Source organism: Corvus brachyrhynchos, unplaced genomic scaffold (assembly GCF_000691975.1).
Source record: "Corvus brachyrhynchos isolate BGI_N302 unplaced genomic scaffold, ASM69197v1 scaffold150, whole genome shotgun sequence".
Lineage (NCBI taxonomy): Eukaryota > Metazoa > Chordata > Aves > Passeriformes > Corvidae > Corvus > Corvus brachyrhynchos.
Window position 1 is genome coordinate 476,969 of NW_008236162.1, and position 15,273 is coordinate 492,241.

The 15,273-nt window shown below is 44.0% G+C and overlaps 1 protein-coding gene across 12 annotated transcripts; it reads right to left on the reverse strand.

Moving 5' to 3' along the window:
* Positions 1-3,083: 3,083 nt before the first annotated feature.
* Positions 3,084-9,673, reverse strand: LOC108446058. 12 transcript variants are annotated; one of them, XM_017731564.1, is made up of 4 exons: positions 8,744-9,672; positions 8,663-8,712; positions 7,692-7,764; positions 3,084-5,289 (listed from the first exon to the last, which is right to left on the reverse strand). In XM_017731564.1, exons 1-3 carry the CDS (start codon positions 9,642-9,644, stop codon positions 7,696-7,698), a joined length of 1,020 nt encoding a protein of 339 aa, XP_017587053.1. In that variant the 5' UTR covers positions 9,645-9,672; the 3' UTR covers positions 3,084-5,289; positions 7,692-7,695. The 12 variants fall into 12 exon arrangements, 11 of the variants coding, with proteins under 11 accessions (XP_017587053.1, XP_017587076.1, XP_017587066.1 ...); XR_001861171.1 differs by having other exon boundaries at positions 7,692-8,712; positions 8,744-9,673; XM_017731587.1 differs by lacking the exon at positions 7,692-7,764 and having other exon boundaries at positions 3,084-6,922; positions 8,673-8,712.
* Between the last annotated feature and the right edge of the window lie 5,600 nt (positions 9,674-15,273).

Genomic DNA, 15,273 nt, shown 5'->3' on the forward strand with positions numbered 1-15,273 from the left:
GGGCTAATATGGCAATTTCTGTGTTCTTAGGGGAAAAAAATAAAATGCAGTGCAATAACACACTCGGGGGAAAAATCTAGAAAAACCTAAAAAGTAAAGTAAAACCATAAAAATGGCAATAAATTCATTTTCCCCTCCTGCGTTGCAATAGGGTTTTATGGGCAACATTAAAACTGCAACATGAGTTATCCTTGCAGGACTTACTTGAAAGTATCTGGGACTGGAGCAGGGAACTAAAATCCACCAATCCTGGCCATGAACCCACTTTATATCCCCACAATTACATTCATAATCCACTCATTTGAACCACCATAGGTATTATTTAGATGTATGCTGGACGTTTGGGCTAAAATAAATTGAAATAAAAATACAATGCAGAGCTGGAAAATATACTCTGTGCAAAGTACTGCATCTCACTGACAAGTACTTAAAAAAAAGGCAAAAAGTAATAAAAATTACTGCTAGAAAAATCAAAGTGTTCCATTCCTAGATTTTATGGGGGCAATAAAAAATGAAAAAGAAGCTCTAGTTAAGCTGGCCTGATGAAGTGATATACAGCCAGAAAGGCATTCAAGGTTGTGTGGAAACAGATTTAAAATTGATATATATCAAATACAATAATTCTGGTGCATATTAAGTAGAGTCTAGCTGGGATGTTCGTGCAGACTTGCACCAGATGATTGTAAATTAAATAAAAAAATAAAGCCCCAGCTGGACAAAACTGCGATGGAGCTGTTAAGAGCAGCTTTACCCCATTAAGAGGGGGTAGCTGAGCAGCACTGGAAATTTTGTTTGTCTGGAAGGACCTGTTTGATTTCATTTTTACCATCATGGGAGCTGAGAGTTGATGAGGATTTTGTGTTCATTCAACACAAGTGGAAAATCAACATTCACTGGGTTGGCATCCCGGGATCATCGACATCCTGGCCACGTTCCAGAGGAGTTCAGATTGTGGCTCCTGGTTTATTCTCTGGAGAAAGTCACTGGGTGGCAGGGGCTGGGATGGAATTCCCAGAGCAGCTGTGGCTGCCCCTGGATCCCTGGAAGTGCCGAAGGCCAGGTTGGACAGGGCTTGGAGCAGCCTGGGACAGTGGGAGGTGTCCCTGCCCATGGCAGGGGTGGCACTGGGTGGGGTTTAAGGTCCACTTCCCACCCAACCCATTCCAGGATTCCATAGTTCAACATAAATTCACTGGGAAGAATGAACTGATCTTTTCAACACTCCCCAGTATTCATCCTCCTCCTCCTGGAACAAGAAAAACTGTGGCTGCCCAAAGTAATCATGGCAAAGGGCTGAATTTCAGATTGTGGCTTTGCAGTTGCTCCCTCTGAAATTCCCCCTCAGCTGAGGACCAGCACAGCACTTACACTGCTCTGGGAATAAAGGAACTGGATTTTCATAAAACAAAGAGTTTCTGGAAGCAGCCAGGCTTTGCACTCTTGAGGATTTGAGTTTCCTCTCGTTTCAGGAGGATTTGCTGGTTTCCCTGGTCAGGATCATGAGGAGCTGTCACTTGTAGGAACTGAGTCCCCAGAGTAAACACAGCAACACTCACAGCATCTCCCTTGGGATGGGAATCCTGCTGTGGCTCTACTACACATCACCACCTTCACTACTACTCCTAGTAACTCACCTAATGCACGAGTAATTCACAGTGAGAAGTCAAGAATACAAACCAAGACCTCAGGGCAGGTCCCTCAAACCTCAAATGCAGGGACCAGCATTCTAACCCAGCTGGGGATGCCCACACCAGTGGGATGATCCAGATCCACACTGGAGCTATGGAATGAGCTGCCACCAAGAGCTTTCCACCCGTTTCCCACCCAGTGAGGTGAAGCAGCCTGAAAAAAATATAAAAAGGCACTGAAGACAACAGAATCCTCAGAAAATTGCTCAAAGCATCCATCTCAAGGAACTCAAGTCATTTGTTGAGAGCAGAAGCTGAAAAGCACTGCCAAGGATAAAGCAGGCTGGGATGTGACAGGTTAAGGAATGTTATCCCAATTATCCTGGAGAAGTTGGAATTCCAGACTCTTACAGAGCACTTGGATGTGCCAAAGCAGGAGCCTGTTCTGGAATATCCACACCTACAAATGCTCACAGCCCTGAGGAAATGAGCTCTTTGTGAGTTGAGCATGGGCAGCACCAGCCCCGGAGTGCCCCGGGAATGCTGAATTATCAATAACGAGGAGTTCTTGATGGGTCTGGTTGGCTACTCAAGGGGACAAGGCCTTCCCCTCCTTCCCTTTATGGGCCACGGGGTTCAATCGCTGTGTGTGCAGCTGCCTCGAGGAGTTCAAGCCCAACACTTCTGATCCTAGAGGGATGGAGCAGAGGAAATGAGGCTGTTCCCTCCCTTACCTCCAAACCTTCCACTTTTTAGAGATTTAAACAAGCCACCCCCAATCCCCCTGAAAAGCCACCCCGGCTTCTTCTCCTCCAATTAAATCCTGGTCTAAAATACAAATATTTACCACAGACACACAAGAGGTGGCACGAGGTGGAGCTGTCACAGGGAGGACAGTTTTAAGAACATGGAGGGCGTTCTTGGTGCTGTGATTTACAGGAGAATTATACAGGAGTGCTTTTATAACAACATTTCCCCCCTTATTCTTCGTTAGTGTCCCTGAATCTCCTGTGACTCCATCGCCACATGAGTTAATTTATTAATAAAGCCCAGGCTCCAGAGTTCTTTGAATAGGAGGTGGAAAAGAGGCCACACTCAGTCCTCACAACTGCAAAAAAACCCGGACTTGAATCGCAAACCTCCAAAGACCATGAAAGAGATCATTTCCAGGACTCTTAATGCAACCTTGGAAAGATTTGAGCCGTGCAGAGAAATCACTAAACAGCAATTTTAAAATAAATAGAAGGTTTTAAAAAGAGATTGGGCAAATTCCTGGAGGAGAGATTCACTCACAGCATCAGCAATAAAACCACGATTGTCTCCATGGCTCCTTCACCTCTGGAAGGGTCTGAATGCTCTTTAAAGAGAAGTTTCAGGAGAGGGATTGCTTGTTGCTCTGTATTTGCAAAATCTCAGGTTGTTTTTCCTTAGCTTCAAGGATTTGACAGTCAGGAGTGGGACAAAGATGGACCTTTATTTGTGAACTCATCAGTCGTATCCTTCAATCTGTAGGTACAGGACAGTTTATTTATAAATTATATATCATATAGTCATAATATTATACATACTATTTTAATAATTCTTTTTTCAGATCAAAAAATTGCACAGAAAAATCCATTTCTCACGGAGGAATGAACTTGGACCACTCCTTTTTCCAATATTGCTCTTCTTGTCCTGGAATATTTTTTTAAAAGGTGAAAAAGTACAAAGAAAACCTTGCTCAGTTAAGTTGAAACACTTCAGGTTCATATCATTAGGACAAAATATCTACAAATCAGCACCACACGGTCATTAAAAGGAAAATTATTGGTAAGACAGTTTGTTGTATTTGGCAATAAATCAGTAAAGAAAATCAGATGCAGAAATGGCACCCAGAGAAAAATATCTCGTGCAAAAATGCTTCAAGCCACCACTTGTTCCAACATTTTGGGATGTCAGAGAGTTGGAAATAACTTTGCTGTGTGTTGTAAATTCCATGTACAACTGCAGTGTGCTACAGGCAAAAAGAAAATGTCTTAAAGCCCCAAAATTAGACAGAGATAGGAGATAGAAGTGACCTGACATTCGTGTGGTCATGCAGTGATGGGGTCAGGCACAACTCCTGGATTCCCAACATTAAATTCACACTGCATGGAGCCATTCGGATGGCAAACATCCAGAAAAACTGCTGGAAAAAACATCAGCAGCACTCAAACGTTCCTGTCCAGGCTCCTGGCCTGGCCACTGCTTGTAAAATTTGTTCATTTCTTGCAGTCCCAACTGAAGGAGGTTTATCTCCAGGTATAAAATAAACATCACAACGAGGAAGATGCAGATAGAAAACACAAAGGCCTGAAGGTCCCTGAGGAACAAAGCAGGGAGCGGCTGAGAAATCAGCCTTTTAAAGGGAACCAAAAGGATTGAATCAAACTCGGAGAGAGGACAAGGAAATGATCAGAGACATGAGGCTGGAACTAAACTAAATCTGGGTGTCTAAATGAAATCTAGAGGAGAGTATGCAAATGGAAATGAATCAGGCAGAGTCAAGACTCAGAGCTGACCCTGAGATCTGAGGCCACGGGGATTGTATGGCCTGGGGTGGGAGAGTTGGCCCATAAGGGATGGGAATTGTGTTTGGCTCCAGAGTTCTCCAAAAGCAGTGGTCCGAGGAAAGCAGGAGGAGGGTCCATCCTCACAGCTGCCATGCAGGGTTTGGGGAGGAGGGGCAGGAAAAGAAGACAAAGGCTGCACAAAATATTAATTCTGATTTCAATGAGCTCAAAGGTCTTTTCCAACCCAATTGATTCTGTGATTCTGTGAAATTCACTTGTGGCTTCACCGGAGAGTTGCTCACTTTTGTTAAAATGGTCCTGAATCAGGCAGTCCTGCACTGTTAGGTCACATCGCTACATCTGGAATTCAGGTCTGAAATTTCTCACAGGAGTCCAGAGCTCGACTTTTGGGTTCTTTCTCCTCCTTCACCCACATAAAGTACATCCTAATTGTCAGATAAGCTCACCCTGATAGTGGGATCAGTGTGTAATGGTGGTCACAGAACAGAATAGTCAGCAGCAGAAGACAACAATGAGTTAAATGACCCCACACGATGCTGTATTTATTTTATTCCCCATCACCAGCAATTACAAATCATAACAAGAGAGTCTTTTGACCTTTAGAATAACTGACACCGTCTCGTGCAAGCCAAGCAGAGCAGCCTGCCCAAGAACACAGGCAGGGGAAGGACGAGAGTCAAGAGCTGTAATTAGCTGCATAATTATTTTCCAAAATAAAATGTGCAATCTTCACCTCTTTGGCGCTGAGCGGTGTCACTGGGGCTGCTGTCATCATCTGCCATCTCTGCACTGTCATTATGGGGCTGATAAGGGATGACAAACACCTCGAGATCCACTGGAGGATGGTTTATTTCCCAACTTCCCCCAATTCCTGTATTTATGTCCTTGTTTTGGGGGAGGATGGGGTTTTGAGGAGGGGAAGGAAGGTTGCTGACATCAGAACCAGCTGGGAGAAGGAGCTCTTGTCCCCAGGAATCCAGTCTGGTGCTGTAATGATCATTGCATGTTAAATTCTGTCTTTTTTTCCCTTTGCTCAATGACAAAACTCTCCTCGAGTCAGGGTTTTACTCCAAGCTCCACTCGGCACAGGAACAGAATGAACACAAGAGCTGGAGCAGGAAGGAAGGAAAGAAAGGGAAGAAGGAAATCCAAGCCTTATAGAAATACTGCTTAAGTGAATCTGACTCCACAGGAAACAACCATACAGTGAGAGGGCCTGAGCTAACAAATTGATCTAAAAATAAGCTGGATAATATTGTTTGTTTGTGTAGTGAAACAAGAATAACCAAAGTAATTTAATTATTGTTGCCCCAGAAATCTGTCATTACACAGTGTCTGTCTGTGCTGCTGTTTTCTATTTATCCAAAGCCAAGGTTACTCTTTTTATTATAGCAGCAGAAGCCTTGCCCCCAAATTATTCTTGCTAATAGAAGTATTATTATTATTATTATTATTATTATTATTACTCCAAAACAAGCATGGATTGGAAAATCAGCACTAAAATCTAATTTGGGAACCTTGGGCTTTCTTGGGACCAGGGGAACTCCACTAAAACTGCAGCAGGAGCACTCCTGAACCCCTTGTTTGAAGTGGGAAATGCCTGCAGGAACAGAACCTCAGGGGGAGCCGAGTTCTTGCCAGCCCCAAAACTCCAGAAGAGCTCTCAGTGGTGTTTTTTCTTGAGGCCATGAGACAAACAAGAAACTCAGAACCCACAGCTGCCAAGGGACAGAACACAGAATATTCACAAGTTTGGGGGGGGTTTGATGAAGACAGAAGGATTTAATTATTCAAAACAAAACACACATAAAGGAGCCTGTCAATTAAAGTGAGTGATAAAAGTTTAGGGTTGCTGTGAAATATTTAACAGGCAATGCTGAATTTTTTATGGAAGAAATATTTGTACTTGCCAGAGTCTGATGTTAATATACAGAAATTAATACAAACATCAAACCTGAGCTTTCAGAGAGGCAGCTCAGGAAAGGGTCAAGGTCTGTCAAAATTAACACCAACAGGACCAAAACTAAAAGCTGTGTACCTACACTCGTGTCAGCCTGTGTACCCCGAGCTGGCCCTGCTCTGAGGGGTAGCTGCTCACTAAAACCTGTCCCCAGACTGAATTTACAGCTCATCCTGACCCCCATTTCTCCACTCCTAATGACCAGAAAGAGGCAAAAATTAACTCCAGGCTCCCCATTCTGTGGTTTAAATTGACCTTGGGTTTATGGGCATTTTTAAAAGTAACCAGGCTTTTAAATAATTATTGCAGCATTGCATTTTTTAATCAGGACAACGCAAAGCGGCAAAAAGATGATGTGCACATATTTTACAATCCAAAGAGCCAGAACATTCCCTCGTATTCCATTTTTTCCAGTGTTTTCCCAGCTTTCTGGGCCATGCTTCCAGTCTCTCCTGCACACATCGAGCTTAATCAACAACATTAATTCTGATACCTGAACTCCTTGGGTAAATTTATACATCACTGGGAAAAGGCGGTTCCGGGACAGTTAATTAGGGAATAAATGACTTAAGTACCAAGGCAAACACTCTAATTATTTCCATTTGAGTGTTCCATCACTGCCACTTTCGCATCGTTATCAGCCTGCTTTCTGAGGCAGTAATTGGGCTTTCAGTGGCCACAAATGACTCACCCCAGCCAGGTTACAGGGCTGGAAACTCCAAAAAAATCCATTCTCACCACACCAGTTTCAATTTCCAGAAGGATTCTCCAGCACAGGCTGAAGCTTCACCACCAGAGTTCTGTTAGTACTCAGATTATTGCAGGGCTGCTCCTTTTAACAGAGCTCTCAGCTTTTGATGAAAAAGGAGCAATTTAAAAGCAAACAACTGCCAATATTAAGAGAAAAATACGAAGGTTTTTTTTTTTTTTTTTGAAGATTAAGCTTTTTTCTTCTTCCTCTCTTGTGTAGCACACAATGGGGTAAAATTAGGGACTGCACTTGGCGTTGCCGGTAATTCTGAAGCAAAGCCAAGCAGAAATCCAGGGCACTCGTGGCAGGATCCACTCAGCACCATCTCAGCTGGAGCCCCCATTTCCAGCCTGGCAGTGATAAAATGAAACTTTTGAGTTGAAGTAAAAGAGAGGTAAATGTTAGCACTGAATTCTTGCTGTTACCAATGCAGACAAAGTCTGGAAGGCAAATCTGGCCAACACCCCTGGAAATTCAGAGCCTTCCAGGCAGGAACTCAGGTCTGAAGCACTCCAGTCACACCTCAGAGGAATTGAGAGCAGGTCCTTTCTCTGGCTGTTTGTTCACCAAAATCTCCAAATACTACCAGCACACCAAAATGCTTTGAAGTGTGAACAAATAAATCCTATAGCTACAGCCCCTGATACCTTCATAAAATACAGCGAGCTCTCTTAATGAAAGCCAAACGAGGTGTTTCTCCCTGGGTAGTGCAGGCCACATTTATTTTGAAAAAAGCAACGTAATTTCTAGACTCTGGAAGGAGCAAACTCATCTGTTTTCCTCTGCAAGAAGAGTCTCACCTTATCAAGAAGCATCAACCCACATCCTCTCTGGCTCGAGACCCACCTTTCCTCTCCACACTGCAAAAAGGAGCTGGGAAAAAAATACTCAGAGCAGTGAACTGCTAATTTTGTCTTTTATTTGTAATTTTTTACTCCTATAATCTATACCCCAGTACAAACTTGAGTATTACCATAACTTAAATAGCTTAGATTACACAGTTTGTGTGGATTTGTCCATTCCCTTTCTTTGCTAATTAGCCCTGGTATCTCCTTATAAATCTCAGGACAGGTTTTTTGTTACTGCTCTAGGTATTTCACAGGTTTTTGATTCTCTGCAGCCCATGTGTCTCTGACACCGCACATTTAGTGACAGTAAGACATGGAATGACTTCCTCCAGACTTCTGCTGGCTGTACTTCTCCATCCCATCCACCAGCATCACATCCCCAACTTTTCCATGAGCTTTATGCTCATTTCTACTCCACTGTAACATGAACTGCTAGAAATTATTATTGTTGCTGTTGTTGTTGTTACTGCTCTGCCTTCTGTTCCAGGAAACCACTTGTACTGAGGATGTGAGCCTTCCTTAGCAGCCACCAGGACCGAGGACATATTTTAAATCTAAAATAGACTTCCTCACAATCACACAACCCTAAAACCCTTCAGATAAAAGCCGGGAGGTTTAGGGCAAGAGTCATTAGAAATCAGCTGCTGACCAGGATTTTCACAGTTCCACAAACACAGGAGAGGAGAAACCCAAAGTGGGGAATAAATAGGACATAGATAGATAGATAGATAGATAGATAGATAGATAGATGGATGGAGGGCTCTGGCCACCTTGAAGTCCCTGTGCAGGTGAGGTGACTCAAGGAGGGCTGTGCTGGTCTGGAAATGGCCAGGGACCCTCCAGGCCCAGTCAGGAACAGGCAGATTAACCCTCTGTTCTACAAAAGCAGGTAAGACTGAGAGCTTTTGATTAAATGTACTTACCACAAAATGTTCCAACCCCAGGATCACAAACCATTCCAGCACAGGCTGACCTCATCACAAACCATTCCAGCACCCACTGACCCATCCCCAGGATCACAAACCATTCCAGCACCCACTGACCCATCCCCAGGATCACAAACCATTCCAGCACCCACTGACCCATCCCCAGGATCACAAACCATTCCAGCACCCACTGACCCATCCCCAGGATCACAAACCATTCCAGCACCCACTGACCCATCCCCAGGATCACAAACCATTCCAGCACCCACTGACCCATCCCCAGGATCACAAACCATTCCAGCACCCACTGACCCATCCCCAGGATCACAAACCATTCCAGCACCCACTGACCCATCCCCAGGATCACAAACCATTCCAGCACCCACTGACCCATCCCCAGGATCACAAACCATTCCAGCACCCACTGACCCATCCCCAGGATCACAAACCATTCCAGCACCCACTGACCCATCCCCAGGATCACAAACCATTCCAGCACCCACTGACCCATCCCCAGGATCACAAACCATTCCAGCACCCACTGACCCATCCCCAGGATCACAAACCATTCCAGCACCCACTGACCCATCCCCAGGATCACAAACCATTCCAGCACCCACTGACCCATCCCCAGGATCACAAACCATTCCAGCACCCACTGACCCATCCCCAGGATCACAAACCATTCCAGCACCCACTGACCCATCCCCAGGATCACAAACCATTCCAGCACCCACTGACCCATCCCCAGGATCACAAACCATTCCAGCACCCACTGACCCATCCCCAGGATCACAAACCATTCCAGCACCCACTGACCCATCCCCAGGATCACAAACCATTCCAGCACCCACTGACCCATCCCCAGGATCACAAACCATTCCAGCACCCACTGACCCATCCCCAGGATCACAAACCATTCCAGCACCCACTGACCCATCCCCAGGATCACAAACCATTCCAGCACCCACTGACCCATCCCCAGGATCACATGTGACACACCTCCCTAATCGTATTTGAGTCACCACAATCTCCTTAAGCTCCTGGAATAAACTTAAACACAGTGATTTCCTGGCAGGAAATGAATGCTCTTAAGCAGATGAAGGTGAAGTTATTGCTGTCATTATGAAAAACAAATGATTACACGTGCCTTTGTCTCCCTGCCCTCCCTGGAGAGTTACTCATGGCTGCAGGGCACGGTGGTGTAACAGCAGCATTTCCACTCGTGCTGAACCAGGTCTGGAAAGAAATCAATGGGGTTTATTTGTCCAGGGAACCTTCCCCCCAAGGCAGGGAACTCGCTGTGCTCGACAGTGTGATTAGGGAAGCGCATCTCTCCCAGGTTGGGAAGGAAGGCTCGGATGTCCTCTCTCACACCAAACACGTCTGAAGGAGCACAAAGCAAACTGTGAGTTCCAGAATGAGAATAAAACACTCAAGTGAAGAGCTCTGTATCATGTTCTGGACAATAATTGCACTTTGGAGTGGACTCTTTCTCAGGAGGATCCTGGGCACTGAATGTAGAAGGTTTGGGAAAGATGGTTGAGTAGGGGTTTGATTTCTCCTCATGCATTTTTTCTCCTTGATCCCGGGTAGAAAACCTCCCTGGCTCTGGATGAAGCGCAGCACGCACCTGTGTGAAGTGTTTTACACAGCCAGGCTCCAGGTTCTTCCTCAAGGACTGAAAATCAGTGAAAACCACCCTCCTTTAGCCAGAAAAATCAAATAAATGCCAACACTGGCTGCAGCAGTGGGCTGTATTCAGCATTACAACTTCTGGATCACCCCGGGAATGAAGGAATCGAGGGAATTCCATGAGGAAGAACACTGATGATGAGTAAAGCACCCAGGAGCTGTCAGGGGAAGAGCTGCACTCACTCAGGCTCATCTACAACCAGTTTATTATTCCACTGCCATCCCTGGGATTGGTTTGGAGGGTTTTATTGGGAACTGGTGAAGGGAAACCCTGGACACAGCCCAGGGTGACTCTGGAGAGACAGCAGCTCTCAGACCAGCACTCTGGAGAGGATGAGGGCGACACCCTGGTGTTAAAAAAGGACATGGAGAGGTTTCTCCAGATGTCAGGGGGTGTAGAAATGCTGTTATTTATCGTCAGAAATCCACTGTGGCACTCAGAGGTTGTGCACATCACACAACACCCCCTGGAGCTGGGGAGCCAGCAGGGCTAAAGCCCAACACCCAGTTCGGTGGCACTCGAGGCAGCACCCACCCCAGAGCCCTGCCGGGGGCTCTCCAGCACAGCCATCACCGCCTCGGGTGTCTGCAGAGCCTGGGATGAAGGATCATTATTGAAATTGCGCTGCTTGATGCTGCCTGAAAGGCCAGGCAGGCAATTGCAGCACCTCCCGTTGGTTGCTGCCCTCCGCCAGAGCAGCAGAGGTGATAATCACAAGGTGCTTGTGCCCAGTCACATTCCAGTCCTCCTCCTGCATTAAATTTTACCTTCAATTGAATAATAGAATTCCTCCTCTTGCGCCTGTCATTTCCTATGGAAACATTCCTTCTGCACACTCATTTTTGCCCTTTCCTTCACTAAATTCTTCCCTCTACTTCTTTTGCCTTTCCTTACCCTTTAAATTAAAAATTTTGAGCACGGGCACTGCATTAACACAACTTCATCCTGCTCTCAAAGGCTGCTCAAGTTCTTCCTCTGCACCAGGCAATATTTCACCTTTTCTGTGAATTTGTCTTTAAAAGGACGTCACCTAAAAAGAAGATAAAGTTGTTTTCTTTAGCATTTGAGATATGCAACAATCCTGCTCACCTCAGTAAAATAAAAATGCATAATTGCGATCCTGAAAGCCATAATTTGCATTAATATTGTGATTTTAAAGCTCTTGTGCAGGCAGGGATGGAGTGGCGGCCTCAGCATTTGTGTCTCCTTCAGGTGGGCAGGGAGAAATATTGCAGCTCCCATCCATCCTCCCTGACCATCCCGAGCAGAAAATCCCTGATTAGATTTTGGAACTGGCTTGGAATCGGCTTTATCAATGATCCCCATTTCCTGGATAATGGAATTAATTTATTCATTAAAATGTTATCTAATTATTGAGAAGAAATCTCCATCCTGAGTGTGAGATAACAGCAGCTCTGCTTCCCATCCTCCCCCTTAGCAGGACTTTTAACTGGCAATATTGGGTAGTGATTTTATTATTGCCATTATTCAATTCAGCCTAGCTTCTTTTTTTTATCTTCTTTGTACTCTGTTTACACTTTTTAATGAGGTTTTAATCTTCCCTGACGTGTTTATTCAGGTTATTTATTTTACAAAAGGAAAGGGCCTTAAGTATAACTGAGGAAATCAATGCTTTATTTTTTTTCAGCCTGGATCTGAATCTCTTTCTAATTCTCCTTTTCAAATATTCCTCAGTCTGAAGGGAAGAAAACACAGGGTTGTGGGGAATGTTTGAGAAAAGGATGGAGATTTTTAGATAATTCAAGTAAAACTCAAATTCTTAGGGAAGAGTGGTGAAATCCCCCTAAGAATAATCGATTGCAAAATATTAACTTGAGCCTTCAGAGGTTTTAAATCAAAGTGCATTAAAGTAGCAAGGCAAACCTGGAGCTGCACTGGCCACAGCAAATCAGAATTCCCTGAAATTCCAGCAGTGTCTGTGTTCTTTCCCATTTGTTCCTGCAGTGTTTGCACTCCTTGTTTGGGTTTGGGTTTAGATGGATCAGCCTGGAAAACCCAGCAGAGGGTGAGTGGCTGGATTTGCCAGGGAATAACCTGGAAGTGGCTGTGGATTCAGCAGCTCTCAGAAATGCAGTGCTGGGGCTGAGGGTTCTCAGGGAGGGGAGGAAGTTCTGCACCCATGGAAAGCCACAGAGCAGAGAAAATGAGGCAGAGGGACTTCAGCCTTGAACCACTGGAATTCTGTCCTTGGAGCGTGCCAGAACAAAGAGAGAATATGGATTGTCTGGAGGGTTCTCCACAGCATGCTCTGAATCCATTCCCCCCGGCTGAATTCCTGCTTCTGTCTCTCATCTGCCCACACTGAACCAGAGCAGGACCCAGGAGATTCCTCCCTGGGGCTGGGAATTTGCTGTAATTTGAGTAATTCCATTCACATCCCACATCTCACATCCACAGGCCTGTTCCTGTTCCCTGGATCCAAGAGCCTTGGGGCCCCCTGGAAAGGTTTTCAGGGCTGGAAGGACCCTCTGTGCTGACCTCAGCGGCATTTTTAGGTGACAAGCATTTATCAGGTCTCTGTTCCTGCCCCAGGAATTCCCCATCCCTGGAAGTGTCCAAGGCCAGGCTGGAGCAACCTGGGATAGTGGGAGGTGTCCCTGCCCATCTGAATGGGATTGAGGTTCCTTCCAACTCAAACCATTCCATAATTCCAAGATTCTTTGCTCCAGACCTGCTGCAGCACCTCTGCAAGGAAGCGGGGCTGAAAATTAAGAATTTAAATACCAAAACACAACAGCTCTGAAGGATTTCCACCTTTAATGCTTGTCATGCTGAATATCCCACTCCTCCCTTCTGGAAGGAAGTTAATAAGATGCTTCCCATTTCATTTTCGGAGCAGCAGAAGTATTTAAAGAACATTAATGGAGTCAGACTTAATTTACTCTTTTTCTTTTTTTTTCCCCCTGACTTGCAAACATTTTTCCCCCTCCTCGTGCTCGTTAGCTATTATTTTGTAAATGAATGACTTCATTTCATTTAGTTCCAGATTTAATTGTTCCTTATTGGAAATGTCAGCTTTCACAGTTCATTAATAAGGCACTGGTGGGGAAAAAAAGCCAGGGAAGAAGTGGGGATAGGGAGGCATAAACTTGCCTGGCAAGGAATGAGGAGCTTTAGTTAATGCAATGTCCACAGATCTGTTGGGAAATCCAAAGGGTTTTTCTGGAGGCTGATTCCCTGGATTGGGGGCTGCATCCTGCTCATTTAATTAATAATTACTGCCTTTAATCATTCCTGTGCCTCAGACACTCTGAGGGAAACACGAACAAAAAGCACTCCCTGTTTTTCCAGCTGGAGCAACACCGCACCCATTAACCTGGGCCATGAAATCCTGCAGCAGTTCCTGTGGGTAGCCCAAAATTCCCTTTTTTTTTTTTTTTCAATTTACTCATGAAAACAAAGAATGAAAACATATTCATTCTTTCTTTGCCATGTAGAATGTGACTGAAATAATGAATTGCCTTGTTGGCTTTGTCCCCAGTGCTGACATTAAAGGGTTTTCTAAGTTTATCAGAGGCTTTGCTAAGTGTGAAGCCAAAGTGTTGGGTTTTTTTAAAGCACTGGAACAGCTGTGACGGTGATGGAAAAACACAGAAAAAGGTCATATCTGTCTGTTAACTAAATTACATGAGTTTTATTGGGTTTTTATTATTATTAATAACAATACTTTATATATGCTCTACTATCATACTTACATTCTTATACTACTATTAATATTATTAATTACTATTATATTACTATTGTATTTTAATTACTATTTTATTACTGTTTTCATTACTGTATTATCTTACTATTGTATTAAAGTTCAAGTCTGCTCAAATTTTGTGACTCCCACCAGTTAATAAAGAAGAAAATCCCCAAATAATCCATGAAATCTTTATGACACAATCAAATCTCAGAGCTAAAACACATTAATAAATTCAACAACACTCCAACCCTGAATCCATCACCAAGGGAATATATCCTGCAATCTTTCCTGTATTTGGGATATTTCCTCTGGAAAATGCTTTTTAAGCCCAGTTTGGCTCATTTAGGATTTATAAACCCTGTGCCATTAAATAGTTATGTCTCCCTGGTTTTGGGCTGCCTTCTGCTGCTCCCACATGTTTAAATCAAGAATTCCCAACAGTTTTGAGGGGAAGGGACACACACAAAAAGGCAATTTAATTTTTAAAAAATGAGTAAATAGTGCAAAGAAAATTGCAGGAGAAAAAAAAAGTAAAATAAACTTTTGTTTATTTCTAAGTATATTGTTTATTTTATTAAGTATATTTGTTTATTTCTAAGTATATTTGTGCAGAGCCTCCAAAAAGACAAAGGCTGGAAGAAAACAGCTTTGGTTTGGGGAATTTATTACTCATCAAAAGAGGCCAAACTGGCTCAATTTGCCACTATAGAAAGAAAATGAAGATCTGCTGTGTTTTTCATGGACAAAGATATTAAAAGCTGGACTGAAACCATGGAAAATATCCCCACTCTGAGGTTTGCAGATGGAGAAACCCCCTTTAAGAGAAAATGTTTTATTTTTAAGGTCCCAGCTGAGCCGGACCAGCAGATTTGATCTCAGTGAAGAGCCCCCATTCCCAGAGATGCAAAGCAGCCACTGCTTCCTTCAAAAAGAAAACGAACAGACCCAGAGCAGCCCCAGGAGGTTTTTCCCTCAGTTTCCCCAAGGACACAGCACTGGGATAATCGTCCCTAGGAGGGGATTGATAGCTTTAAAGCAGGGTTTCAAAACCACATTCAGATTTTAAGAAAACTACAATATAAATGCAAAATATTTCTATAATAAACACTCGACTGTACAAACTATAATAATCTTCATTTTTTTCCTTCAGAAGCAGCAAAGGCAAATATAATGCACACACTTATCAAGGTGAAATTATCCCAT